This window comes from Panthera pardus, unplaced genomic scaffold (genome assembly GCF_024362965.1).
Source record: "Panthera pardus isolate Hobbes unplaced genomic scaffold, ASM2436296v1 HiC_scaffold_11, whole genome shotgun sequence".
NCBI classification, from domain to species: domain Eukaryota; kingdom Metazoa; phylum Chordata; class Mammalia; order Carnivora; family Felidae; genus Panthera; species Panthera pardus.
Window position 1 is genome coordinate 86,954,063 of NW_026526666.1, and position 27,706 is coordinate 86,981,768.

The following is a 27,706-nucleotide window of genomic DNA, read 5'->3' on the forward strand; positions in this document are numbered from 1 at the left end:
CCGCCCCGAGTGCGGGCGGGGCCGCTGTTTGCTCCGGGGGGCGGGCCGGAGAAGGCGTTTCCCTGCAAATAAGCGGATCCGGGTGGCCCCCGTGGCTCCGCCGCGGTCTGGTGTCCCGAAGCCCGGGGCTTTGCCCTTGCCATGGCCGAGCGGCACGGGGGTCTGGGGGCACGCCTGGCCCGCCGCTTGGCAGGGCTAGGGCTCGGGAGGAAGCGCAGGGGGAAGAGGACCCCGGAGGAGGCCAGAGCTCGGGATAGGTGAGGGGGATGGAGGAGGGCCGCAGGGGCTCCCCTGGGCCCTAGGGATGTGTGTGTGCGTGTGTGTGTGCGCGCGTGTGTGAGTGAGCGCGTAGTGGATGTTCAAATAAGCATGTATGAGTGTCTCGGAGCATAAAAATATACGTGTCAGTGTACTAAGATTTTGGATACGTGAATGTGAAAACGATCTTTATAAAAGTATCTGTGCTCTTTTAAAACTTTCAAACAACTTTTGCAATTCCGTAAACGCGATAGGCGGCCTGCAGACAGTGATTTCCTCTCCTGAGACAGTTTAAAGGCAAATGCGGTAGCTCCCCCCGCCCCTGTGGACTTTGATTCTCACATCACAGGCCAGTTTACCTCTGGTCTTCGTTCCCTTTGTCATGAGCAGGACAGGTACCTGAATTGCCTCCAACTGCACTGCATTTGCCCTTATGTGCCACAGAAAGGATTTCCCCTGTCGTCCCAGACTGGAACAACAATAAACTTTATTTGCCTTTCATGCCCTACCTGGATTATCTCGTTTAATCCTCACAGCAGCTCTTACGAGGCAGGTATTTCATGTGATTCAGATATAGAAATGGAGGTTCAGAGAGGTGAAGTCACCTGCCCAGTCACACAGCTGGGAAGTGGCCGAGCCTGGTTACAGGCTTAAGCGGCCTGACTCCAGAGCCTGCATCCTGACAGCCCTGGATGTGCTAGAGAGATTTCAGGACTGCAAAGCCAGGGGGCCAGAGCCTCATCCTAACCCTAGGCGCCACTGGGCTTGTCACCTTGAACAAATTGCTTCCTCTCTGAGCCCATTCACTGGTGGCTAATGTCTAAGTGAAAGGGAAAAGGCTCTGGACGGCAAAGCTGAATGGCTGGGAGGGAGGACAGTGAAGAGGATCCCAGCGGCTCAGAGTGGAATCTGAAAAGAGCTAGGAATGTGCTCTCAGGCACGGGGTATTGTGTATCTACGGAGTTATGCAGCAATTTGTTCTGATCTTATCATGACAGAGCTGTCTTTGGCCCCTCTGGGAGGGGTGGGAGCGTGATGGGGGCAGAGTGAGAGGAGGGGTTGTACTGTTCTTCCACACCAAAGAGAGAGGGGAGGGGAGGGCCTAGCCACCCTGAAAGCCTGGAAGCCTGGATGCCTCGGGGCGGGTGGGGGGCGGGGGGAAGTACCCACACCCTGACAATGCCCTGCCCGCCCCCACTTGGAAGACACACCCTCTCCCATTACCCTGTATGGCAGGAACCTGCCCTATAGGCCCAGGTGGCACTGCCCCTCCCTTTCCCCACTTGAGAGGAGGCAGGGTTGGCATGCAGGTGAGTCAGGGGTTGGGAGGACAGGGGAGGGACTGCACATGCTCGTGGGCCAGCGTGATGATACATCCCATGCATGCACTTGGAGTTGGTTCTCACCAGACGTGGGAATAGGACTCCGGCACCAAGGCACAGGCCTCTGATCCCTGCTGATTGCCTGGAGTTGGGCGCAAGGTGCATGGAGGAGGCAGTCAAGGCACTTCCCCATCTTGCCCCCATTAGTGCTGTGATGTCTAACCAGCTTTTGGAGTGGGACGGTCCTAGTGTCTTAACTCCAAGGGTCACTAGCTGTGTGACTCCAGGCAAGTCACTTCACCTTTCTGGACTTCAGTTTCCTTACTGAAAAACTATGGACACAATATCCACCTTCTAGGATTATTGTGAGGCTCGAAGAAGATCATATGAGCACCGTACCTAAGGCTAAGCCCGGCATGGCATGGGGAGGGCCTCCACAAATGGCAAGCTTTCGAATTATTGAGGTGCTGTCCTGCTTCTATATTCTGACCCTGCTACAGACCTAGTCCTCATTTTTGCCTCAAGCTTATCCTTGTCTCTTTCTCTCTCTTTGGGAGTACACAGCTGGGGGAGGGAGCAGAGAGGAGGCTGCTGCATACACCTTGCCCCACTCACGAGGTTTCAGGAGCTCAGCCTGCCTGTGTGCCCTGAGAGAAGTGGGGAAGGACCCGAAGGTCCAGTCTAGGGGTGGGAGAGGAGGAAGCTACTTCACTCCCTTCCCTTTGCTTCCTTCCTAGGCCCTGGGGTGGCCAGAGCTGCCCTGACCTGGCCCAGGGCCTGGGCAGCACCAACAATGTCAACCTCAAGGTAAGAAAGAATCCGAAGGGGTGGGAGAGGAGGAGGGCCAGAAGCTTGGGGAGGAGCTGGGCAGGCCCTGAGAACCCGGAGTTCTCTCATCCTCCCTCTGCCACTGATTCACTGTGTGACCCTGAGTAGATGCCCCCCCTCCCCCACCTCTGAACTTCAGTTTCCCTATCTGCAAAATGGGGACAATAATGCAGCTCAGAGGTGTTGTGAGAAAGAAAGTAAACATGTAAAACATCCAGCATGAGGCACTAGGTGTTCTGGAAGCATAAGCTTAGTAATGCTCAGGCCCTTGGGGGAGGCGCTGAGGGCCAGTGCCTATTCCCAGGACCCCCTCCTCCACCCTCCCTCCTCTAGCTTGACCTTGTCTCATCTTTGGCCCCAGCCTTCCTGGCATGGCTCCCCAGGGGGTAAAGCTGGGCCAGTGGTTTAACCTTCTGGCCACAGTATCCCCATCTTCAGTGGGGACCCGAGCCATGGCTTGAACAGTGACGGGGTGTCCTCCCTTTAGAGAAGCAAATAGCCTTCTCTGGAGGTGGCTCAAGCAGCCATGTGTCTGTGGTCCTGAATGCCATTAGTAATAACTAGCATTTAATTGAGTACTCATTATGTGCTGGTTACCCTGCACGGCTTATCTCCTACAGTCTTCACAGCACTCCCAGGAAGCAGGTACTGTTATTATCACACCCATTTTACACACGGGGACACTGAGAGTGTGCCAGGAAGTACCAGAGCTGGGATCTGAGCCCGGGTTGCCTCGCTGCAGGCCCCTACATTAACCACTGTACCCTCTTGAGGTATTTAGCCCCTGAGGAAAGAGAGACTGAATCTATTTCATAGATGAGTAAATTGAGATATTTGGGATCAAGGGCCGCTGCTAGGAGGAATTTTGACCCCAGACGTGGCTCCTCTGTTGCCAAGGACACAAGCCTGTCCCTGAAAATTGGTGGTTTGGGGAGCAGTGTCCATATGGATCTGGGATCCCTGGCCCCGTCTTCTCATTCCCACGGCCCACCTGGGCCCCAGAGGAAGACAGCAGATGGAGGTTAGGTTTGCCCCACTTTCGGGGGAACCACCTTCCCTGGCTTCCCCACGGCCCAGGTGCACCTCTGCGCCCAGTGTGTTTGGAAATCTCAGGCTGTGAGGGTACTGGGGAGGGGGCTGCGAGCTGTCTGGAAGCCCGAAGCAGGCAGAGGCCACAGGCACTTGTAGCACGCATGCCCATGCAGCCCCTAATCCCCAGAGCAGCTGGTGCCACAGGGCCAGAGGCCTGTGGATGCCTGGGAAGGCAGCAGTTGGCCTGAGAGTTGGGCCCTCACTGAGTGACTTTAGTCAAGTCAGTGTCCTCTCTGGGCCTCACTTTCCTCATATGTAGAATGGGAGGGGGTGAGTTAAATGCCGTGGGCCTTCCCAGAGCTCTGCCCTTTGGTCTAGTTCTCACGGGCCTTACGGCACCTCTGCTCAGCTTCTCCTGTGCCATGGAGGGCAGTCAAGAGTGTTCAGAGGCGCTTGGGGGGGACAGGAGAAAGTGCTGTTGCCGGACCCCTGTCTCTGCTTTCCCCCAGGCCCAATCCCAGAGCTGCTCAGAATGGGACCTTCAGGCAGGGAGCTGTGGTTCCTGGCTTTGGAAGAGACGACACAGCTCAGGGGGAACCACTCAACCCCTGGGGCGCCTACAGAGGCCAGCTGTGGGCAGTGCTTCTGACCTGGCCAACTGTGCCTCCGTGGGACCGGAGAGCCTGGCGCTGGCAGCAGAGACTGCTCGAGACTTGGCCCTCGTGCCCGCTGCTGCTCCTGGGTGTTTGGAACAAGGAACCTCAGGCTGCGCTTGCCTGCAACCCCCCTACACTGCTCCAGACGTTCCTCTGAGGCCTGAGCCACACGGCAGCCTGGAAGACCTGTTGCCCCGCCCAGCATCCTTCCCCACGGCCCAGGGGGCAAAGGGCGAGCCTGTGCCAGCAGGGCCGACGCTGCCACATCCAGCCCAGACCCTGCACCGGAGTCCCTCTGCCAGGAGGACCCGCTACCACATCACTATCACCCTACAGGGCCATGGGCAGGCACCTGGGGAGGAGCACGAGGAGCCTAAACCGGCCCAACCAGCTCTCCACCCCTGCGGCCCTGAGGAATCCAGGGGCTGGCGGGAGCCTCCCCAGGGGCCCCGCCCCATCACGGGGTGCCTGACAGACCTGCCCCAGGAACCCCGGCCAAGAGCCCCACCGCATCAGATCACAGCCCAGCAGCAGGAGCTCCGGGCCCACTGGACACCTAGATCCCCACACAGACGGTGAGTACAGGTCAGTCCCCACACGGGGCGACAACAGGAGGGGAAACCGGCCTGGCTGCCCCGCTCTAGCGTCTCTGATCTCTGGGCTTTTCCAATTCAAGGCTCATTCATTCAGTACCCTGAGCATGAGCTGACTCCACCATCTCCTCCCGACCCCAGCTCTGCCCTCCTCTCCCTCCCCTCACCCACAGGCTGCCTCTAGGAAGGACTGCCGCTCTCCTCCTCTGTCCACCTGCGGAGGGGGATAGCCTGTCATAGAAGGGATGGGGGAGGGTCACCTCCTCAGCAACACCCACCACTCACTCCCTGGTGCTGTTTAGGAGACCTCAGACCCAGCCCGCGAATGGGCACCCAGCCTAAGCGCTGGGTGTCCGGGGGCAAGCTGCTTAACCTCTCTGGGTCTTGAGTTGTTGAGTAGATTTGGTAGCTGGAAGGAGGTAGTGAGGAAGGAGGAGGTGGACACAGGACATGCTTTGAACTCCAGGAGTCGGGCTGTCCAAATAGCAGGGATGCTTGTTACTAACGCCTCGGTCGCAGCATAATTACCCTACCTGGCTCTGGGGTGGCTACCACAGGAACAGCGCAAGGCTCCCAAGCCTTGGTTTTTATTTGTATTGAAATGACTCTCCTAAATCTGCCTGGTAGGCCCAGAGCTAGAAGGGTGGGTCCCCTAAAACTCACTGAGGAGGGGGTGACATCTCTAGGGCCGCCAGGCCTCAAACCGGGCTCTGAAAAGTTCCTAGTGATGATGGTGGTGGCTATTATTTGTGGCTTGTTTTCTAAGCATAATTTGTTTCAGTCCTCAAATAGGCCCATGAAGTAGGACTAAAGTTGCTCACCGCCCCCATTACGATAGGGACACTAAGGCTCAGAGAGGTTACATCACTTGCCCAAAGTCAACTAGAAAGCAAAGGGGTCAGAATTTGAACCCGGATGCCTGTGCTCTAACCACTGCTTTATCCTGCCTCTCCCGGAGGCTTCGCTGGTCCTGTGCAGACAGCAGAGGGTCGAATGAGGTTGCCGTAGAGGGTTTACAGGGACCTCGCGGAGGTGGATTTGGCAGCAGCAGGAATGCCCAGGCCCCTGGGCAGGAGTTGGGGTACCTCGTCCTGTGGCAAGGAAGAGGGAGAGGTGGACCCAGGCTTGCTCAGAGACCTGCTCCGGTGCCCCAGCTGGGAGAGAAGGGCTGCAGAGAGAGGGAAGGTAGGCAGCGGAGGCAGGCCTCGGAGAGGAGAAGGAAGAAGCAGTAGGTTCAGCTGAGGGGACCTGGGCTCTATCTGCCACTTCCTGGCTATTTGGGGACTAGGTAGCTAATGACAGACTCTGACCAGAGGCTGAGGCTCAGGTGCAGAAGCAGGAAGCAGACCTCCAGGGATAGCCTCCTTCTATGTCCCCTTTCTGGGGAAGCATATCCGGGCCAGGATTGGCAGATATTGGGGCAGGGGGGAGGCGCGACACAGTTGGGGCTGTAAGTGGGAATGTGTAAGATACGTGTGCGTCCATGTGTGTGTCTGTGTTCAAGTGCAGGCAAATTTCACGAGGAGGAGGAGGGGGACGGCTGTGAGTGGCCTGTGTGTCTTGTGAACAGGCACGTGTGTCATTGTGTCTGTGTGTTTCCGTGCGTGTGTGACCTGCATGTCCGCTGTGTCTCTGAGTGTCTGTAACTCTGACCGTGTGGGTCCGTGTGAGCGTCCCGGTCTGTCTTTGTGCCTGTGTGACTCGGTGGGTCCGTGCTAGTGACTGTGTGTCAGTGTGTGCCTGTGTGACGCAGCGTGTGTTTGTGGGCCTGTGGGCCTGTGGACTGGTTTGGCCTAGTTTGGGGGTGACTCACAGGTAAGCGGGGAGAATCCAGGACTTGTTGGGTTAGACGAGGCTCTTTCCCACACTCCCCCCACCCCCTCCTCAGCCTCTCCCTTTTCCTGCCCCACACACCTCGCTTGGAGGCCACAGTCACCGTGCCAACAGGTCCATGTTGGTCTGGGCCCCTGAAAAAGAGATGGCTGTGGGAATGAGGACTTCTGCTAGCCTAGAAAGGGCATCCTGGGTCATCGGGGGGTGTCTTCAGAGCAAGGATGAAAGGGGGCAGCTATGGGCAGGCAGATTTCCAGCAGAGTTTGAAGAACACTTTAGCAGTCATGACTGTCCAGGGATGGGACAGGTCAACTGTCAAATGGTGACCTCTGTATCCTAGAAATGTGCAGGCAGAAGGCGATGAGCACATGTTTATGGAATGAGTGACTGGCAGGGGTGTTGCTCACGGGCTGGGCTGGCTTGAGAAAGGCGTGGAATCCTACTTGCTGGCAGGTCATTTACAGTGTCTGATCTGATGACCAGTGGCTTCCTTTGAAGCTCTTCTTCTGTTGCTTTGCCAAAACCAATGGGGCCTTCCAAATGTGGTTCCTGTTTTTAAATGGAGTTCTTTGATCCCTGGACTCCTAGGATACCTCTTTTGGGTACACCAAAGCAGGGCCTAGCACATCACCTAAAACTGTTAGCATTGGATGAATGAATGAATGAATCAATCAATCAATCGATCAATGACTTAAAACCCAGGCTCTGCCACTTACTATCAATGCCCTCGGGGGTAGGGAATCTCACTGAAATCATACTTACTATTTTCTCAGAAATTGAGAGGAGACTCAGTGCGGGGCTCAGCGAAAAGGTGAGCTCCTTGTCAGGAGTCCCAGCAAGCAGACAGGGTTCTGATGGAAGAAAAGGGACCCCTTAGTGAGGACAGGAGGAGGCCAGGGCCTCAGCCAAGGGCTGTGATCTAGGGCCTCAGGCGTTTGGTTGTGTCCTGCTCTCAGGAATTCTGGTCTGAGGAAAGGATTGGGGATTCATGTCAGCCCCCTACCTTTCCCATTCACAAGGCTGTTCCAGGGCCACTTGTAGCTTCCATGGTTCTGGAGTCAAGCAGGCTTCCCTGGGCCTCAACCCCTTTCATCTCTGCTCCTCATAAAACCTGAGTCACTGTGAGGGCCACAGAGCAGGATCAAAGTTCTGGGTTCCACCAGGCTCTCAGGAGGGAAGAAGATAGAAATGGGGGAGGGAAGTTGGGGGCATAGGTGCATTTCTGGCCTTAGCTTCTCTTATAATGGCCCCCAGGGGCTGCCTCATGGATAGGAGGAGTGGCCTTAAAGACAGGCTGGCCCTGAGGCTAAGGATGAAAGGCCTGACCTCTTGGGTCCTTGAGATCTGACAATAAGACTGTCTTGGTCAGTGCAGCTTGGAAGTTGGGGTGGGGGCTGGGTGGTCCCTCCAGGACTACTGTGGTTCCCTTTAAAAGTAAACCTCCAGGGGCGCCTGGGTGGCTCAGTCGGTTGAGCGTTGAGCGTCGAACTTCTTCGGCTCAGGTCATGATCTCGCGGTCCGTGAATTCGAGCCCACGGGCTCTGTGCTGACAGCTCAGGGCCTGGAGCCTGCTTCGGATTCTGTGTCTCCCTCTCTCTCTGCCCCTTTCCCATTCATGCTATCTCTCTGTCTCTCTCTCTGTCTCTCTCTCTCTCTCTCAAAAATGAATAAATGTTTAAAAAATTTAATAAAACAAAAAAAAAGTAAACCTCCAAACCAGGGTCTCCGTTCACCAGATAATTACATTAAGGAGTTTGGTTTGGTGGCTAAGCATATAGAGTTGGGGTTCAGTCTTGCCTCTGCCGCTGTGTGGTTCTGGGCAAGTTTCTTTTCTTTTCTTTTTTCTTTTTGAGAAAGACAGAGAGAGTGCAAGCAGGGGAGGGGCAGAGAGAGAGGGAGAATCTCAAGCGGGTTCTGCGCTGACAGCGCAGAGTCTGGGCGAGTTTCTTAACCTCCCCGAGCCTTTTTTTGTCCTCTTCTGCAAAATGGGAATGTTTGTTTATAAGTTATTCTTTGAGGCATCAAATGCATGAGATTCTTTTGAAGATTCAGTAGGACAATGAACATAAAGCAGCTAGCAAGCCTGGCCCAGAGTAAGCCCTCAACACATGGCTGTTATTATCACTATTACTATTCTTTTAATGTTTATTTATTTTTGAGACAGAGAGAGACAGAGCAGGAGAGGAGATGGGAGGAGATAGCAGAGAGAGAGGGAGACAGAATCCGAAGCAGGCTCCAGGCTCTGAGCTGTCACCACAGAGCCCGACGCGGGGCTCGAACTCACGGACCGCGAAATCATGACCTGAGCCGAAGTCGGCCGCTCAACCGACTGAGCCACCCAGGCGCCCCTCAGACGTGATTTCTAACCGCAGCCTGGCGACTCAGCACCTCCGTCACCCTGGGCCCGCTGCTCCTCTTCTCTGACCCTCAGTTTCTTCATCTGCACAAATAATCCCAGAGGAGAAAATTGAGGGAAAATACATTCAAATCCAAAGTGCTGTGTCCTGCTGGGCTTCGTTCAGGCCCACAGATGCACTCAGATGTGCACTTAGGCTCGGACAGCTGTCACCAACATGCTCTTGCCGGTACACACGTGTGCACGCCTGCTAACATTTGGTCACGGTTCTCCGAGGCGACCGTGGGAAATCTGTGCGCCAGTGGTTTCCTTTTTATTTTTTAATGTTTACTTATTTTTGAGAGAGAAAGAGAGAGTATGAGCTGGGGAGGGGCAGAGAGAGAGAGGAAGACAGAGGATCCAAAGCAGGCTCCGCGCTGTCAGTGCAGAGCCCGATGCAGGGCTCGAACTCACGAGCCACGAGATCGTGACCTGAGCTGAAGTCAGACGCTCAGCTGACTGAGCCAACCAGGTGCCCCAGTGGTTTCATTTTTAAGCGACTTTTCATTCTTTTTCTCTTCTGGAGCCGGACAATAACTATGAAACATATCCTTACCGTTCCAGTTTTGTGGCTGGGGACCCTGAAGCTCAAAGGGGAGAAGCGGCCGGCCCAAGATCACCCAGCTAGTAAGCAATAGGGTCAGGGGAAGCTCAGCTTTGCCTGAGGTCACAGCCCACCTTTCCTTCCCTTCCCTTATAATGGTCAGGAACAGGATCAAAACAGTTGCCTGGTTTTCTAGTTTTTGGCTCCTTGGAGGACTAGACCCAGGGCTCCTTGGGCAGAGTCGCAGCCCCTTCCATAGACCAGTGAGTCTGCCCCATATGCTTTTTTGCTGTCTCCCTTCTCTCTCCTTTAGGCTCAGGCCTCAAGTTCACCCCTTGAAGAACCCCTGGCATTGGGGACCATCTGAAAGTGGGGAGATAGTGGGAGAGCTGGGAGTATCACGCCCATTTTACAGATGAAGAAACAAAGACCCAAAAAGTCAAATGACTTGCCTGGGGTTACTGAGCCCGGGCTTGGCAGGGGTGGTGCCTCTGTCCTGCCGAGAATCACTCTCACCACCCCCTGACTCTGTCTCTCTTCTTCCTGGCACCATCTGCAGGCAGCTGGACTACAGTGAGCCAAGGACGCCTCAGGACAGGTTGCTGGGGCCCAACATGGAGGAGGCAGGTGGGCCCCCAGCTCAGGCTGAGGCTCCAGTGGTGAGTGCCACGCTGATGTGGCGGCGGCCCCCTGCCCAGGAAGAGATGAGACACCGTTTTCACAAGGTGTCCCTGGTGTCGGGGGCCCGGATAGAAGCCCCCCCGGAGGAGACGCTTGAGTACAGCCACGGCCGAGAGGAAGTCAATGGTTTTGCAGCACGGGAAGAAACAACGATAAATTGCCAGGGACCCCGGGATGAGGCTGACTCCAGGAGCTTCCAGAGCCATGGGCCCATCTTTTCCAAGAAGTACATACTAGCCCCCAAGGAGAAAAGGCCAGTGGGAAGGCTGAAGGAGGCCGTCGGCCAGGGCGATGGCAGTCCCCAGGAGCCCAGGACTGAGCCAGCAAGCCGGGGAGCCGTGGCCAGGACTGAGATTTTGGTGCCCCTGCCTGGGCCCCGCGAGCCAAGCCCCCACCCAGGTGCAAGTCTCATCAGTGGGAGCCCCCGGAGCCTCGAGGAACGGCGGGTGACACGCACTGTGCAGACCACCGTGGTGGTGGGAGGGCATGTGGAGCGACGGGTGAACAGCTCTGTGACTGTGGGGCCAGTGCTCTCGGGCGAGGCCCTGCCACGGGGCCGCAATGTTGCTCGCGCCGCACGGGCGGTGGTGGTGAGCCCGCAAGCTGAGGGCTCACCTAGCCGCAGTCAAGCCCGGGAGCTGATTAGTAGCCTTGTGCCTGGCGAGCGTAGCCTACCTGCCAGCCGGCTTCCCAGGCCCACGGCTGTGGTGCCAAGGAGTCCGGGTCTGGGCAGCACAGTGGGGGCAGCCTTGGGGCAGCTGCCTGACACGGGGATGGCAGAGCCAAAGGACAGATCTGCTCTGGCCCCTGCATGCGTCCCAGAGGATGTACACCCACCCCAGAACCTGGACGTCCCTGCAGCTCACCCAGACCCAGACCAGAGCAGAGCCCCAGAGGCCAGAGCCTCTGAGGTCCCAAGGGTGCAGGGAGCCCCCCGCTCCACCCAGCTCCCTCTCCAGACTTCTCAGGACCGGGCACCATTACCTTCCTCTCCCAGACACCAGGCCCATCCCCCCTCCCTGGGCCCAGTCCATCCTCCAGAGCAGCCTGTGGTGCCTGCTCACCCCAGGACCCAGCTCAGTGGCAAGCCCAGGGGACCCCAGGCGCTGCCCTCTGTAAAGAGGGAAGGACTCACAGATCCCTCTGCTGTCACCATCCCGCCCGCGGTGAAGACCGAGGTTGTTGTTACAGTCCCTGGACAGCCTCTTGCTCCACCTTCCACAAGGAGGAAGGCTGTCCCCAGCTCAGGAGGGCTTTCTGCTTCGTCCCCCCCAAGGAATAAGTTTGTTCAGGACTCTGAAGACGTCACTATTTTCTCCTTTACCCAGAAAGAGAGAGCGCAGGGCCCTGGTGTTCTGGCTGACCCACCCCCCGCCCAGAAAGAGGTTGTGCAGGGTCGCAGTGCTCCTGTCACCTCATCCCCCAAGCCAGCCAAGGTTGTCCAGGCCCCAGAAGGCAGCCCTAGCTCCCAAAAAGAGGCTGTCCAGAGTATAGAAGGCGGCCTTGCTCCTCTCATCAAGGATGAGGCTGTTCGAGGCCTGACTGCTTCTACTCTCCTATCCCCCCAGCAGGGTGAGGTTGTTGGCGGCTCTGCAGTGAGCCCCATCTCATCTCCAACCCAAAAGGAGGCTATCCAGGGTCCTGGTGCTTCTGCTGCTCCATTTTCCACCCAGAAAGTGATTGTCCAGGACACTGCTGTTCTCCCTGCCCCCTCCTCCGTGGGCAAGTTGTCCCCCAGCCCGGGAGGCCTTCCTGCCCCAGTACGGATGGGGGCAGAGGCCAGTCTAGAGTCGCAGCTTGTCCCTGACGCCATTGAGGGCAAGACACTCCCAGAGACAGCCAAGGAGGAGGAGGTGGCCCTGGCTGCTGACCTGGAGATTTTTCTGGATACTCTGCGGAGCATGGAGCCCCCGGAGATTCTCCGTACTCACCGGCTGCCACGAGCCCCCCGCTCTTCCTACCTGGCCATGTATGCCACGTTGCCTGCCATCGAGGAGGACCAGCCTGGACCATGTGTGCTGGGACCCGGCCCCCAAGAGGTGCCCACACGAGAAGAGAAAGAGGAGGAGGAGGAAGAAGAGGAGGAAGAACCAGAGAATCCTTACTTAAGCGATGATGAGAAGCTCCAGCGTAGGCAGGAGAGCTCCAGGCCCAGCTCCTCCTGGGCCTCTCGCCCTGCCAGGTCCCCCCAGGCCTCTAGTTCTCCTCTGGAGATGATGAAGAAGCACGTAGCAGATGCCAAGGGCCCCCACCCAGAGCTGGGGCCCGAGTGGCAGGCGGGGAGCAGGCCCATTTCCCGTCTTGGAGGCAGCCTTCTCTTTGGCGGTCGGGTGCCTGGCACCCAGGAGGCCCCCACCTTGGAACCACTGGGCACAAAACTGTCTGCTCTGCCACCCCACATGGCACCAGGGCTCAGGAAGGTGCCAGGACAGCTGCCTCTGCTCTGCAGTGAAAGGCCACTGCCAGAGAAACCTGCATGTGCCCGGCCCCTGGAGGAGTGGGTGAGTGAGGCCTTGGGTGAGCAAGGGAGGGTGCCTGGCCTCGCCTGGGGCAGGGTCTGGATGGTATGAGGACCATGGTGCTGGGAACAGAGACTCGAGAAGCCAGAGGATTGGGTCTGATGTCTAGTTCAGTGTGACCTTACACAAGCCACATCTTTCTGGGCCTCAGTTGCCCTGTTCACACAGCAGAAGGTTTGCACTGTGAAGAGTAAAGGGCTTAGTGGCCCTGATCTCTTGGAAGCTGGGGAAGGGGAGCAAGAGGCACCCATCCCTGGGATGGGGTGACAAGGTCCCTGGAGGTTGGTGACATCCTCTGCAGGCCAGCTCCTTGGGAGTGGAGGCCAACAGGGAATATGTGGGATTCTCGGAATGGCAGGTTGTGGGGAGGCGGTAAGGAGGCAACTCCGTAAGACTTTTTATCACCTCCATGCCAGAGCCCAGCATTGAAGACCCAGGGCAAGCGGAACACCAGGCCTGGAAAGGTAGGGTGGGCACGTGGGGTAGGGGGGGCAGCCGGAAGCAAGGACCTAGGGACAGGGCCTGAGGATTTCCTCTGTGTCTTCTCCAGATGATCCTCTTCTCAGAGCCTGGCTGCCAAGGCAGCAGCAAGGAGGTCTGGCAAGACGTTGCCGACACCTCCGGCTGGGCCAGCATGGCCTCCGTGAGGGTGGTTCGAGGCTGGTGAGTGCAGACTGCCAGGGCGGGGCTGGGGGGCTGCTGGTGGACCTGGGGGATGCCGGGGCAGTGAGATGTGCCCAGGCCAACCTGGCAGAAACCCCTTTCAGCCACCCTGCCTTGTGGGTACGTCCTCTCCCCACCACTGACCCTGGGTCTCTGTGCCCACAGTTGGGTGTTATACGAAGAACCAGAGTTCCGGGGCCGGAAGCTGGTCCTGCCGGAAGGAGATTTGGAACTAGGAGCCCTGTCGCCAGCATGGAGCAAGCAAGGCATTGGCTCCCTGAGGCGGGTTGTCCGGGTGAGTGGCTGGGAGCGGGGGTCAGATGTTGCCCTGCCTTCCCCAGGCCCCAGCTCCTGAGGAAGGGGACAGCCGCAGGTGCATGGAGTTGTCTATAGGTAGTCGCCTCTAGCTTCTTGACCTCCAAGCCACCTGGGGAAGAAAGAGGTTTTGGGGTGTGCAGCCTGGCTTGGGGAGGGGCAGGCAGAGGCCAAGCCCCAGCTTCGGAAAGCAGCCTGGGGAAGTCTGAGCTGGCGTTGGAGAAGGGTTCAGTTAGAGCAACAGAAATGGGGGGAAGGGTCTGTGGGTGCTGGCCCACCACCCAGGGCCCAGGATTTCAGGCCCACATGCAGACTTAGGGTGCCACAGACGTCTGTTCAGTCATTTGCTCACTGATGCTGCTTAGTAGTTTGCTGTGTGCCAGGCACCGTGCCAGGCAGTGGGTTGGAGGAGGAGACCTGCCCTCTGCCCTCTGCCCTGCAGGACTCATGCACATGAGCGTATGAGGGTTGGGTTTGAAGCAGGAAAGCCATATAAGCAGATTAGGGATTTATAAACATCCCTCTGGCTGCCGGGAGGAGAAATCCCGGAGCCGGGAACATGAGGCAGGGCTGTGATTTCCAGGTGAGGGGCCCCTCTGAATTTTGAGGGAGAGGTGTGTGGTTTGAAAAGGCATAGTCAATATTCTAGTTCCATATCCGTAAAGTGGGGAAAAAAACAATACCGTTTTCATAACCCAAATTTACAAACTACCAAAATTAAGCTGGGTAACACCACCTTGACCACCAGGGAGACACAGAAGAGAAAGCAATAGCTCTGAAAGCAAGGCCAATCAGATTTTTTTTTTTTTTTTTTTTTTTTAATGAAAGTACAAATAACCCTAAGACAGAGCTGTTGCAATCCTCCTGGTAAGAGAGGACGAGAGCCGACGAGTCTTAACTAGGGCAGTGGCCCAGCTATGCGAAGGGGGAATAGTTTTGAAAGCCTCTCCAGAAACACCCAAGTGTTTGTGGACAATTTATTGTGAGCTTCTCACAATAAATTCATCTTCATGTAGGAGGTAACGAGGTACGGGAGAAAAAAAACAAGGGCTTTGAAGTCAGGTGGACCTAGTTTCATGTCATTCGTTCAGCATTGATTGGGCGCCTAGTGTGTTCCAGGCACGTGGGAGGTGCTGGTTGCAACAGAGAACAAAAACTACATTGCTCTGTTCTTTGCCCTGCTACGCACAGGCTTTGTGCCCTCGGGCAGGCCGCTCAACTTCACTGAGCCTCACTTTCCTAGCCTGTGAATGGAGTCATAACTCCCGTTGGGAGGGCCAAGTGGGATGGGGTAGGGCACGCCCTTAGCATCGTCCCCTGCCCTCAGTAGATGCTTCCTAAGCGTTTGATGAGGAGTGAGGGAATGAAAACGATCCTAGTGGGGAAGAAACACCCAGAATGCAGATAGGATCCGCTGCTGCCTAGGATAAGATGTGGGTAGAAGCCAGTCTGGACAAGGGCGGGAATTGTATACAGAGGAAGAGTCAAAGTTAGGCCTCAGGAAGTGGCTGTCCATCCAGTTCGTCTCTCAACCGGGCTGGAAATCAGGCTATCCGGGGCATGGCAATTGGCAGGCTCTTGCTGGGAACTTTGGTAACCGGTACCAAAGGCCCAGCGCCAAAGAAAGGGCTTTGGTCTCAGGCTTGTGTGGCCGACCTTGCAGAGAACACCCCAGTCACCCTCCTGGCTTCTGCGAGGATGGCCACAGAGGCTTCCCAGAAGTTCCCTGGGGCCTGGGCTGGACAGATTTGGGGAAGCAGATACTGGTGGGGAGGTAGTCTCTGAGGGGTTCTGTTTTACTCTTCCTTTTCCACCTCTCTCCTTCTGCAGGACTACATTACCCCAGAGATCATCTTGTACTCTGAAGAGAGCCTCAAGGGGGAGCAAGTGAAGCTAACGGATGCCTTGGAGGACCCCCAGGGCCTGGAGAGGCCCCTGCGGGTGGCATCTGCCACTGTCTCTGCAGGACTGTGAGTCTGGGCTATTCTGGAATCCCTTCATTTGGCATTCATTGTGCTGGGGACAGAGAGGTGATAGGACACAGCTCTTGCCCTCGAGAAGTGCTTAGTCTACTGGAGGCAACAGTCGAGTAAGAAGACAGTGGCAGAGTTCTGGGATGGGGGAGCATAGAAAGGCACCAAACCAGAGAAGAGCACCTGAAGTCAGAGAAGCCTTCTTGGAGGAGGAAGCACCTCAGCTGGGGTGAATTGGCCCCAGAAGAATCTCAGCATAGTGAGAGCAGGGCACGAAGGGCTTTTGTATATTTTGTTCACTGCTGTATCCCTGATGCCTGAAGCAGAGGCCGGCACAGGGTTGATGCCCCTAAATATTTGTTAATTGAATGGGGAAGAGTATATCTAGCAGAGGGAACAACACCCGCAAAGGCCCAGAGGTGAGAGATCTAAGCCTCGAAAGTTCGAAAGTTCAGGCTGGCCCAAGAAGGCAGCAAGTGGGGAGATGTGAGGCCCAGGAAGAAGGCAGGGAGACAGATCAAAGGGCCTCTGTGCATCTGGGCTGTATTGTGGGCTAACGGGGAACTACTTGGGGTCCCTAAGTGGGTATGTGTGCAGGAGAGAACTCTCCAGCTGCTGCATGAAATTAGAGAGTGCCAGGCCAGAGGAAGGGGGACTGATGGAGTGGTTACTACAAGAGATTATGGGGGCCTGGGGTGCCTGGGTGGCTCAGTCGGTTAAGCGTCTGACTTCGGCTCAGGCCATGATCTCTTGGTCCATGAGTTTGAGCCCTGCTTCGGGCTCTGTGCTGACAGCTTGGAGCCTGGAGCCTGCTTCAGATTCTGTGTTTCTGTCTGTCTCTGCCCCTCCCCCCCCCCCCCCCCCCCCGTGCTCTGTCTCTGTCTCTGTCTCTCTCTTTCAAAAATAAATAAACATTTAAAAAAATTAAAAAAAAAAGATTATGGGGGCCTGCAATATCCCCAAGCATCCCCTTGCTGGGGGGCTTCTTCTCCTAAAACTTCTTCCCTCTAAGCCTTCCCCCCATCCACCAGTCTGTGTCCCTGGGTATCTGGGATACAGCCGCCTCTCTGCCTCCCCCCCACCAGGTGGCTGCTGTACCCTAAACCCTTCTTTGAAGACACTCCCTACATCCTGGAGCCTGGAGAATACCCCACCTCGGAGGCCTGGGGTACATCAGACCCCAGTGTGGGCTCCTTAAAGCCCATGAGATTGGTAAGGGGCAGGTGGTCCCAAGTTACCTTGTCCTGGAGCCTGGGGGAAGAAGCAGGACCTGGGAGCTGCTTCTGGGAACGGGGGCTGAGGACAGGGGGAATTAACCCAAGGAATGGGGCAGAGGGAAGTCACGGGGTTGGCCGTTTTTAGGGGGGTCTCAGGATCAAGTAATTCCTGAGTCACCAGCCCCATCTGTCTTCCTCTATCTCTGGGCTGGTGTCTCAGCTCTGTCTCCTCTGCAGGGCTGCCCAAATGTGGAGAAGCCAGGGGAGCCCAAGGTAAGAGTCTGGGCTGCAGGGTCAAGGAGGGCCTTTGGGTGGGTTGTGTGTATTTGTATGGCTCTCATAGGCTGAAGTGGAAGACGGGAGAGGAGAGTGCTGGGAAACAGAAGCTGAGAAGCTGGGTCTGGAAGGGTGGAATCCTATGAGCTCACTGGGAAATGGCTTCTGATGTGTAAGGACCAGGTCAGAGGTCAGAGAAGAGGCAGGAGTTACCTAAGGGAATGGAGCTCAGTGAGAGAGTAGGAGGACTTAGCTCTGGGCTGACGCTGGGCAGAGCCATCTGGGCTGGCTGAGTGTATTTGGGTCCAGATGCCTCCCCACAACCCTCCCACCACCCTTTCTGCCAGGTTGTGGTTTATGAGGCCACAGGCTTTCAGGGCCAGAGCTGGGAAGTAAGCAGAGACATCTACAACCTTCAGCAGCCAGAGGACAGCCAGAGCCCCCATCTGGCCTCCGTGGGGTCCCTGCTAGTTCTTGGGGGCTGGTGAGGACTCAGAACCTTTCCTTCTACTTCATCCTCCCTTCTGGCCTCTACCCTCAGAGATGGGGAATGCCCCGGGCTGCCTAGGGGTGGGGGCAGCTGTCTTACCCACCCGAGGTCCTTCCCTGACCCTGTCTGTCTGCCTCTGCCTTTCCCCAGCTGGGTGGGCTACCAGAAAGCAGGCTTCCGGGGCCACCAGTATCTGCTGGAGGAAGGGGAATATCCTGATTGGTCACACTGGGGAGGCTATGACGAGGTGCTGACCTCCCTGAGGGTCATCCGGACGGTAAGCAGGAGCAACTGGGCCATCCCTCTGCCTGTGGGTACAGGCGGACTCCCCCCAGTACAATCTGTTGAGCGAAGAGTTTGTGCTCTTTTTCCCTGTTCTCCAGAGCAGCTGGAAGTGTTCCCTGAGGTCTAGCTTCTCTCCGGCCTGCTGCCTTTCCCCGGGCCACACTCACTGATCGCCTCATTCCAAAGTCCCCTGGTGGGCTGCGTCCGCGGGGCCTGGGCACTCCTTGGGGTTTCCGTGGGTGGGCAGGAGAAACCTGACTATCCCTGGGGCCCAGGACTTCGGGAACCCGGCCGTGGTGCTGTTTGAGGCCATGGACTTCGAAGGGCACGGCGTGGAGGTGAGCGAGGCATTGCCGGACGTGGAGCTGGCGCGACACGGTCCCCACACGCAGGCCATCCACGTGCTCAGCGGCGTGTGAGTGACCCTGGCTCCGGGAGCTAGGCGGGTCTGGAGCGGCTCCAGCGGAGAAGCCGGCTTCGCCCTGCTGACCCGCGCCCCGTCCTTCCTGCAGGTGGGTGGCCTATGAGAAGGTGGGCTTCTCCGGGGAGCAGTACATCCTAGAGAAGGGCGTGTACCGCAACTGCGATGACTGGGGAGCGGGCAACAGCGCCCTCGCCTCGCTGCAGCCAGTCCTGCAGGTGCGTGCCGGCGGTGGGGCGGGGCCGTGGGGGAGGGGCTTAGTGCCTGGGAGGTGCCCCCGCGGTGGGGGCGGGACTGGAAGAAGCCGGCTCGGCGCGCGTGGGGCGGGGCCTCTGGGAAGGGGCGGAGCTAATGCCTGCCTGAGAAGCGGGAGTGTCGTGGAAAGGGTAGGGAAACTGAGGCTAGAGTCTGGCACTCTCCTTGAGTCTCGAAACTTTGGGCCCTCCCTGCAGGTCGGGGAGCACAATCTGCACTTTGTCTCAAAGGTAAGGAGCCTGTGGGGGTCTGTCTCCTTTTCCCCATTCTCTCCCACTGCATCGCCCTCCATTCTCATCTCTTTCTGTCTCTACCTCCAGATTCAGTTTTTCTCCGGCCCCAACTTCCTGGGCGACCACATCTCCTTCGAAGATGACCAGACCTCTCTGCCTGCCTCCTTCCAGCCCCAGTCCTGCCGTGTCCACGGCGGCAGGTGAGGACGTGGGGGGAGGTGGGAAGTGGGGCGCACCTGCCCAGAAGTGCTTAACTCAGCTTGGAGATCTGGGCTGCAGGAAGGTCTTTCAAATGATTTCTTTCCTTGGGCTTCCTTGAGATTAGCTATTTTGTCCCGAAGCATTCAATCTTAACACAAAGTAAAATAAAGTTTTAATGGAAAACCTAAAACTTGATGGTATAATATAAAGAACCCCAATCTAGTTTCATGTATCTCTCTGCCTTGTCTTGTCTTGTCTTGTCTTTTCTCTTCTCTTCTTTTCTTTTCTTTTTCGTGGAGGATTTAAAATCCCCAACCCTTGGGGCGCCTGGGTGGCTCAGTTGGTTAACCATCCAACTCTTGGTTTCAGGTCAGGTCATGATCTCACAGTTTGTGTGTTCGAGCCCCTCATCGGGCTCTGGGCACTGGGCTGTCAGCTCCGAGCCTGCTTGGGATCCTCTCCCTCTCTCTGCCCTTTCCTTGCTTGTGCTCTCTCTCTCTCTCTCAAAACAAATAAATAGACCAAAAAAAAAAAAAAATCCCCAACCAAACATAAAGTTTCACAGGTAAATACTTCAATATATATCTCTAATAAGAAAGAAACCCTCCCAACCCGCATAGCCACAGTTTATTATCACATCTTCTAAAATAAATAACTTGTTAATATTACCTAGTACCCAGTCTATGTTCAAATTTCTCCCATTGTCTCAAAAAATGCCTTTGTGAAATTGGTTTGTTTTTCTCAGAATCCAAACAAGGTCCACACATTGCTTTTGGTCAATTGGTCTTTAATTTATAGTAGTTCCCCTTCCTTCCCTTTGTTTTATACCATTTGTTTGTTTAAAGAAACCCAGTAATTTGCCCTGTAAGTTTCCCATCTTCTGTATTTGGCTCATTGCTTCCTTGTGGTGTCTTTTTTTTTTCCGTTGTGCCCCATATTTCCTGTAAACTGGTAGATCTGAAGGCTTGATGAGATTCAGGGTGTTTTCTTGGCAAGAAATCTATGTAGGTGGTACCCTGTCCTTCTTACTACATTACCTCATGCACAGGTCTGGCTGTCCCACCTTTAATGATATCAAGATGCCTACATTATAAGATCTGCAATTTATCTCTCACCTAATGGTTTTAGCATCCACTGGTGATATTTGCCTAGACTCACTATTTCTTTAGAGGTTACAAAATGATGGTTTTAAGATTTTGGGTATTCCTTCTATAGATGTTATCTGGAATACTTCCATAAAAGAGAACTTTCCTTTTCAACTATTTGCTTACCTGAAATAGTTTATACAAAAAAGGCAGTTTGCTCCTTTTCCAAGGATCAATTATCTTGATCAATTTTCAGGATAATTTCTGAACTGGTGCCTTAGCAACCTCGAGAGCTGAGTAATGAAGTATTGTTTTTTAAGTGTTGTTACGAATGCATGGATTTATATGCAATTGAAATGTCTTAGTGCATTTATGTGCTCTAATCATTCTATCTTTGGCAAATGGGAGCCCCTTCAAATTGCCTGCTTCTGAGATGACTCCAATAGTTTTTTGTGATTTCCTTGTTTTTCTGGTACAATAAGATGCTCTAGGATCACTTTGTACATTTTTCCCCTAAACTTGGAATCAGTTATGTACCAAGGGACTCTGATTCCAATGGTATTTAGATGGAAGCTGGGTGTTTCAAAACTATAATACTAAATTACTACTAACAGCATAAAGCAGTGAATGCTGTTTGAGGCTTCTCCGTGGTTCTTTTTGTCCTCGGGACATTCACTAAAATCCCTTTTGGTATGAACAGTTCAAAATATCATTTTTAAGACATTTGAAATAATACTTTTGTGTGTGTGGTTATGCCACCAACCTGATATACAGTTAGATTCATTTGTTTTATTTAATTTATTTAAATTTTTAAGAATACTTTTCATTTTTATTTATTTATTTTTAGAGAGAGAGCATGCACAAGTGGGGGAGAGGGGCACAGGGAGAGAGAGAGAGAGAGAGAGAGAGAGAGAGTATTTTAAGCAGGCTCCATGCTCAGCGTGGAGCCGACATGGGGCTTGATCCCATGACCCTGGGATCATCACCTGAGCTGAAACCAAGAGTCAGAAGCTCAACCGACTGAGCCACCCGGGCACCCCTAATTGTTTTTGCATTACACAAAGCATTTACAATATCCCTGTCTTAGCTTGGGCTAACAAAATATCATAGACTGGGGGTGGGGGTGTGTTTGAACAACAGGAATTTGTTTTATCACAGTTCTGGAGGCTGGGAAGTTCAAAGTCAAGGTGCAGGTTCATTTGGCTCTCCTGTGAGGGCTTGCTTCCTGGCTGGTAGATAGCTGCCTTCTTCCTGTGTCCTCACCTAGTGGAGACAGCACTTCCTCCTCTTATAGGGACACTGTTCCCATCATGGGGCGCCACCCTCCTGACCTCATGTGAACCTTCCAAAGGCCATCGTTTTTGAGGTTAGGGCTTCAACATGTGAATTTTGGAGAGACATTCAGTCCAGAACAGTTCCAAAGCCAAGTCAGTCAATAAGATCTATCTCTATCCCTGCGATCTTTCCCCCCGTCCTTCCCCATAGGTAATCTTTTTATTTATTTATTAAAAAAAATTTTTTTTTTAACTTTTTTTTATTTATTTTTGAGACAGAGAGAGACAGAGCATGAACGGGGGAGGGTCAGAGAGAGGGAGACACAGAATCCGAAACAGGCTCCAGGCTCTGAGCTGTCAGCACAGAGCCCGACGTGGGGCTCGAACTCACGGACCGCGAGATCATGACCCGAGCCGAAGTCGGCCGCTTAACCGACTGAGCCACCCAGGCGCCCCTGTAATCTTTTTATTTTTATTTTTAGTGTTTAGTTAATTCATCTATTGGTTTTTTTTTATGAAAATATAAGCAAATATACTCTCTTACATAAATTTGCATCTAACTATAGAAACCAAATATATTTGTTGCCCTTCTCCCTCATTTTCTTACACAAAAAGAAGCATACTACAACCTGGTGAGTATACTGAGGACCACTGAATCATACAGAGTGAATTTTATGGTATGCGAATTTTATCTCAATTTTTTTTTTTTAAGGGAAGCATACTATAAACGCTGTTCTGCACCTTTTTTCCCTAACAGTTTGGAGATCACTTTACATCCCCTTAAGAGCTCTTTCTCATTCCTTTTTACTGCTGTATTATTATACTCAACACTCTTAGTTGATTCAACAATCCCCCACTGATGGACACTCAGGCTGCTTCCACTCTTTGTCCTTGCAGACAGTGCCGTATGAAAAGCCTTGTGCGTGTGCCATTTCATGTTTTTGAAGGAGGTTTTGAGATGCCATGAAATGGGATTGCGAGTAATTGTGAATAGAGTTCTGCTCGGTGTTGCCAAATTTCCCTCCATAGGGGCAGTAGGATTTCATCCAGTCAGTTCTTAAGTCTTGACCTCAGTCTCTGCTGCTCAGGGCCTGTTCATCCTTGACCTCCCATAGACGAGGGGGGGCGGGGGGGTGGTCACAATCAAGTCTGCATCCACTCTGCTGCATCTCAGAGGGTCTGGGCAGGCCAAGCACAGGACAGGGCAGGCTCAAATACCTACTTATGCCCTCCTACTCTTCCCCTTCCCTAGCTGGATCCTGTTTGATGAGAAGAACTTTGAAGGTGACCAGCACATTCTCTCCGAGGGCGAGTTTCCCACTCTCACGGCCATGGGCTGCCTAGCCTCCGGAGTCCTGGGCTCTCTCCAGAAGGTACCCCTGGTGAGTACCCTTGTCCAGTTCCGGGCAACCACTGAGGCAGGGGATGCTGCTGGGGGAGTGTGGGCGCCGAGTCTGTCCTCACTGTCGGCTCGGCTGCTGGGGCTTGAATCCAGTCTTCCTCAGAACGACCCCAGCTTCCCCTGACCCCATGGCTTCAAAGTCAGTTACACTTACTAGAGATTTATTGAGCACCCACTGTGACAGGTACTGGGGACACTGACACAAACCAGACACAGCCCTGATGTCAAGGAACCCATGACCACACTGACATAACGATTACAATGCAGAGTGGTGTGTCCAGATGTAGAGGTGGTATGGGGACAGTAGGGACTAGCGCCTCTGGGGTGGGCAGGGGACGGCAGCCAGACTGCTGAGGTGGGGCTTCTGTGCAGGAAGGAGTGGAACAGAGAGCCGTCTCTGCTGCGCGGTGGAGGACAGAAGGGTGGGACAAGGCAGTGGGGTTGCTGCTACAGTAAGCCAGAATAAACGATGATGTCCTGCACCAGGGAGGAGACGGAGGGAAGTGACACAGGCCGTGTTAAGGAGTCAGAGTCTATAGGACCGGGTGGGCCCGCTGTTAGAGCACAGCAGACAGCTGACCACTGAGCCCCTACCAGGCTCTGGGCAGTGTTTCAAAGGCTTCCATGCACTAAGATGTTTAGTCCTCACCAAAGCCCGAAGAGGTTTGTTACTACCATCCGCTCCCTTTTCCACATGTGAAACTGAGGCACAGAGAGGTCATGCGACTTGCCCCAGGTCACACAGCTGGTAACAAGCAGAGCCAGGTTCTCCCAGAGGCAGCCCAGCTGCTGAGTCCGAGCTTTACAACTATGTGCTGGGCTCTCAATGCAGACAGACCGGATTCTGAAGCCCAGCTCGAGGGATTTGAGCAAGTGGTTTAATCTTCTCCAGACTCAGTTTCCCCTCTGTTAAGCAGGGATAATAAGAGCACCTACCTTATAAGGTTGTTGAGAAGTTATAACGAGGTCAGGTAAAACACTTAGCACAGAATCTGGTGTGCGGTAAGCCCCGAATACGTGAGAACTGCTATAATTACCCATATTATTATTATTACTGTTCTTAGAAGTACCATGGACTGGCACTAGGGGGAAGTTTGAGGGGACAGTAGGGGGCCCAGTCTGGTATATGCTGCATCTGAGAATCTGGGGGACTGGGGGTGTCCAGGAGCCCAGGACCCTGTGAGGCAGACCTCAGGAGGGAAGAGGGCCTGAAATACTGATCTGGGAATCGGAGTATCTGGAATTGGGGGCTGAGTCTGGCGCCGAGGCTCTCTCAGCCTCACCCCTTCTCCATACCCCTGGCCCCAGCACTTTTCAGAGCCCTCCATTTTTCTGTATGGACTGGAGTGTTTTGAAGGGAAGGAGATCGAGCTGGACAGGGAGGTCCGCAGCCTGCAAGCCGAGGGCTTCAACAACCACGTGCTGTCCGTGCGGATCAGGGGGGGCGTGTGAGTGTGTTGGGGGGGCATAAGGGCGGGGGCTGCTAGGGAGCGAGGGCTGGGTCTCTGGCCTCTTGCCCCTTCCCACCTCCCCTCCACTCCCCACCCCCCTCCAGGAGGGAGGGAAAGGTTCAGGCTAAGGAGGGTCTTGGACCCCAGCCCAGGTTCTCCAGGACCCTCCTCTGCTCTGCAAACTGCCACTTCCCAGCCTCCCTCTCCTCCCTCGGGACCCTAACACCAGGTAGAGAAGTCTCAGCATGAGAGAAAAGGAGACGGAGAATGTTCTCTCATCTGTGCCTCCTCCTCTGTCTGTGTGTCTGTCTGTCTTCCTCTCTGCATCTCTGGCACCTGCTGGACCCAGCTGGGTGCTGTGTGAGCACAGTGACTTCCGGGGACGCCAGTGGCTGGTGGGCAGCTGTGAGATCACCAACTGGCTGACTTACAGCGGGACGCAGAGGGTGGGTTCCCTCTACCCCATCAAGCAGGTGGGTAGCGTGTCGGGTTGTGGGTTTCCCATATTTCCCAAACTCAGCCTTTGTGCATTTTTGTCACAGTTTTGCCACGTCGTCATTCCTCTTGAACCATTATCTACTTGACACTTTTCTCTAAACCAACTCACTTGTTTTTTATACTTCGTCCTTATCCTAAGGGCTGATAACCATAAAATCATGGGTTTGATGTGTATGTATGATTTTTCTTTAATTGACATGATAATAAACACAGTCCCATTGAATTTTTAGCAATAAGTTCATCCACTTAGGGTGAAAAATCATCTCACGTACCAACCAGCAATAATAAGCAGGCCTCACTCTGGGAGACACTATCCACTCCTGAGTTTCTCCGTCTGTGAGCACGTCTGGACCTGTTTCTCATTTATGTGCATGTGCATTGAGGTGGAGGCATGGCCATGGTGTGTGTGTGTGTGTGTGTGTGTGTGTGTGTGTGTCTGTATTCCTGCATACATCCATCCTTTTAGCAAACATGGGGTGTAGTGTAGGCCGGGGGAGGGGCCTGTACATCAGTTAGGAAGCGTGTTTGCACGGCTGTGTATCCGTGTGTTTGTATCTGCCACAAACTTCTGTGCAACCGTGTGGACCTTGGGTGTTGCTGCCACTGCGTCCCTCTGCACATGGCTGTGGGTGTTTGTGGACGCGGAGCCGTGTGGCCGTGGGTGTGCACCACGGATGTGCCCCCCGGTGCGTGGGTGTGAAAGAAAGGGTGGCTTAGAAGCAGGGCCCAGGAAGGGTTCAGGGCATGGAGGAGGGCTTGGGAGCTTGGGATCCTGGCGGGTCCAGAGTTGAGGGTGTCGGGGGCCCAGGTGGGAGCATCCCTGCCCAGGGGTCCCTCACTCAACCTCCCCTGCTCACCAGCGCCGGGCTTATTTCCGCCTCTGGAATACTGCACTGAGGGGATTCCTGGCCATGCCGGACCATGTGGAGGACATGAAGGCGGGCCGTGTGGTGGTCTCCGAGCCCCAAGAGGGAGGCAGCTTCATCTGGTACTACGAGGACGGGCTGCTCAAGAACCAGGTACGAGTTGAGGGCCGGGGACAGGGACCCCAGAGCCTCAGGCAGTCGAAGGCCCATTTCCAGGGGAAATGCCAGCCTGCCCGTCAGAAGCAGGACCTGCCCTTGGGCCAGAGAGACAGAGAGATACACACAGATAACAGGACCCTGGGCAGGTAGAGGATGCAGGCACCGATTCCCTGGGCAGTTCGGGCTCTTCTCTGGGCCTCGGTTCCCCATCTGTAAAACGAGAGCGTTGAACCAGACCCTTCTAAGGGACCTGCCAGCTCTGATATCCTGGGGAGAACTTGGGTCCTATTAGTAATGACAGATTCATGAGGTGCCTGGGTAGCTCAGTCAGTTAAGCCTCCGACTTCGCCTCAAGTCACGATCTCACGGCTCGTGAGTTCGAGCCCCGCATCGGGCTCTGTGCTGACAGCTCAGAGCCTGGAGCCTGCTTCAGATTCTGTGTCTCCCTCTCTCTCTGCCCCTCCCCCACTTGTGCTCTCTCTCTCTCTCTCTCTCTCTCTCTCTCAAGAATAAATAAACATTAAACAATAATAATAATGATGATAGATTCACTCCACAAACATCTCCCGAGCACCTACATGTGCTAGGCCCTGTTTTAGGGGCCGGGAATACAGCAGTGAGAAGACGGAAATGACTCCTGCCCTCCCGAAGCGTACATCGTAGGGGGGGGAGAGACAGAGACAATTTAAATGAGTCAAATATCTCTGTGCCTTAGGTGATGCGAAGCGCAGGAGAAAAAAGTAACTAGAGACTAGGGAGTACCGGTAGCTGTGACAAAGCCGACTCTCCCCCAGAGGGTAGCATTTGAGGGAGCCATCTGTGTCGATGTGCGAAGGAAGAGTGTTCCAGGCAGAGGGAGCAAAAGTGGAAAGGCTCTCGGGTGGGAAAATGCTTGGCAGCAGGACTAGAAGGTCCCCCCACTGGCTGGAGCGAGGCGAGGGAGGGAAGGTTACGGCGGTGTGCACCTTTGCAGGCCATCGAAGGGGTTTCGTCTTTTACTTACTCTCCATTTCATAGGTGAGGAAACTAGAGCACAGAGAAGTTAAGTAACAAGCCGAAAGTCACACAGTCAATTAGTGTGTGAGAGCTTGTCCGATGTTAAATCCTGTGCTTAGGGAGTCAGCCGTGAAAGTCTTCCTGGACGAGCTACTATTTTTCCAGACCTTTGATGGTCTTTCACACCGAACCCTCACAACAGCCAGCACTCAGGGATTCCCATCCCCAAGGAAAACAAAACTCAGAAGAATTAAGAGATCGGCCCAGGGTCACAGTCCACGAGAGCCAGGATTCAAAGCTGGGTGTGTCAAGGGTGTCGGGCTGGAGGAGACCCAGTGGGAAGGAACAGTGCCTGATCACCTGCTGGGGCCTCAGGTGGCCCCTACCATGAGCCTGCAGGTGATCGGGCCCCCCAGCACGGGCTCCAAGGTGGTACTGTGGGCCGAGAGCCGCCTGCCCCGCCAGACGTGGAGCATCAGCGAATCGGGCCACATCTGCAGCGACATGTTCGAAGGCCGGATCCTGGATGTGAAGGGTAAGGGGGCTCGTGTGCGGGAGCAGGCACCTGAGGCGGCTGCGGGCAGTGGAGTCCTCAGCAATCTCTGACCACCTTCCCCATCTCTTACCCCTTCCCACAGGCGGCCGGGGCTATGACCGGGACCACGCAGTGCTGTGGGAGGTGGCCAAGGACCGGGCGTCCCAGATCTGGACAGTCCATGTGCTCTGACCACCCCCACCTCCCAGCCCTGGAGGCTTTCCCTGGGATGAAATGTTTTTACAGGTTTTTTTGTCGTTGTTGTAACATAAGCTATTTTCTCATATGCTCCCAGGTATCCTCATCTTTGTGCACCTCGATATTTGGGGCTGGGGTGCGGAATTGTTCACCTGCCTTCTTTGCCCTGTACTCGCCCTACTTTTCTCCCAGCTCAGGTTCTAGGGCTCAGGTGTAAGGCCTCCCTCTGCCACCAGAGGGAGCCCTGGGCCC

General features: G+C 54.7%; 1 protein-coding gene across 1 annotated transcript; it reads left to right on the forward strand.

The window, feature by feature from the left end:
* Positions 1 to 41: 41 nt before the first annotated feature.
* CRYBG2 (crystallin beta-gamma domain containing 2) lies at positions 42 to 27,560 on the forward strand. Its single transcript, XM_019432479.2, has 22 exons — positions 42 to 257; positions 2,318 to 2,387; positions 3,950 to 4,671; positions 10,021 to 12,643; positions 13,078 to 13,125; positions 13,212 to 13,324; positions 13,490 to 13,619; positions 15,470 to 15,609; positions 16,698 to 16,824; positions 17,067 to 17,102; positions 17,453 to 17,589; positions 17,746 to 17,872; positions 18,156 to 18,295; positions 18,393 to 18,519; positions 18,754 to 18,786; positions 18,877 to 18,989; positions 22,602 to 22,731; positions 24,060 to 24,199; positions 24,552 to 24,675; positions 25,561 to 25,719; positions 27,097 to 27,256; positions 27,360 to 27,560. The coding sequence occupies exons 1-22, from the start codon at positions 142 to 144 to the stop codon at positions 27,446 to 27,448; spliced, it is 5,604 nt and encodes a 1,867-aa protein (XP_019288024.2). The 5' UTR covers positions 42 to 141; the 3' UTR covers positions 27,449 to 27,560.
* Positions 27,561 to 27,706: the final 146 nt, after the last annotated feature.

Bases quoted from the DNA above. Each gene is read 5' to 3' on its own strand.
- CRYBG2 (XM_019432479.2), top strand. From the start codon at position 142: ATGGCCGAGCGGCACGGGGGTCTGGGGGCACGCCTGGCCCGCCGCTTG. The intron at 17,103-17,452 runs GTAAGAGTCTGG...CCTTTCTGCCAG, and splicing joins AGAAGCCAGGGGAGCCCAAG to GTTGTGGTTTATGAGGCCAC. The intron at 18,990-22,601 runs GTGAGGACGTGG...CCCCTTCCCTAG, and splicing joins TGCCGTGTCCACGGCGGCAG to CTGGATCCTGTTTGATGAGA.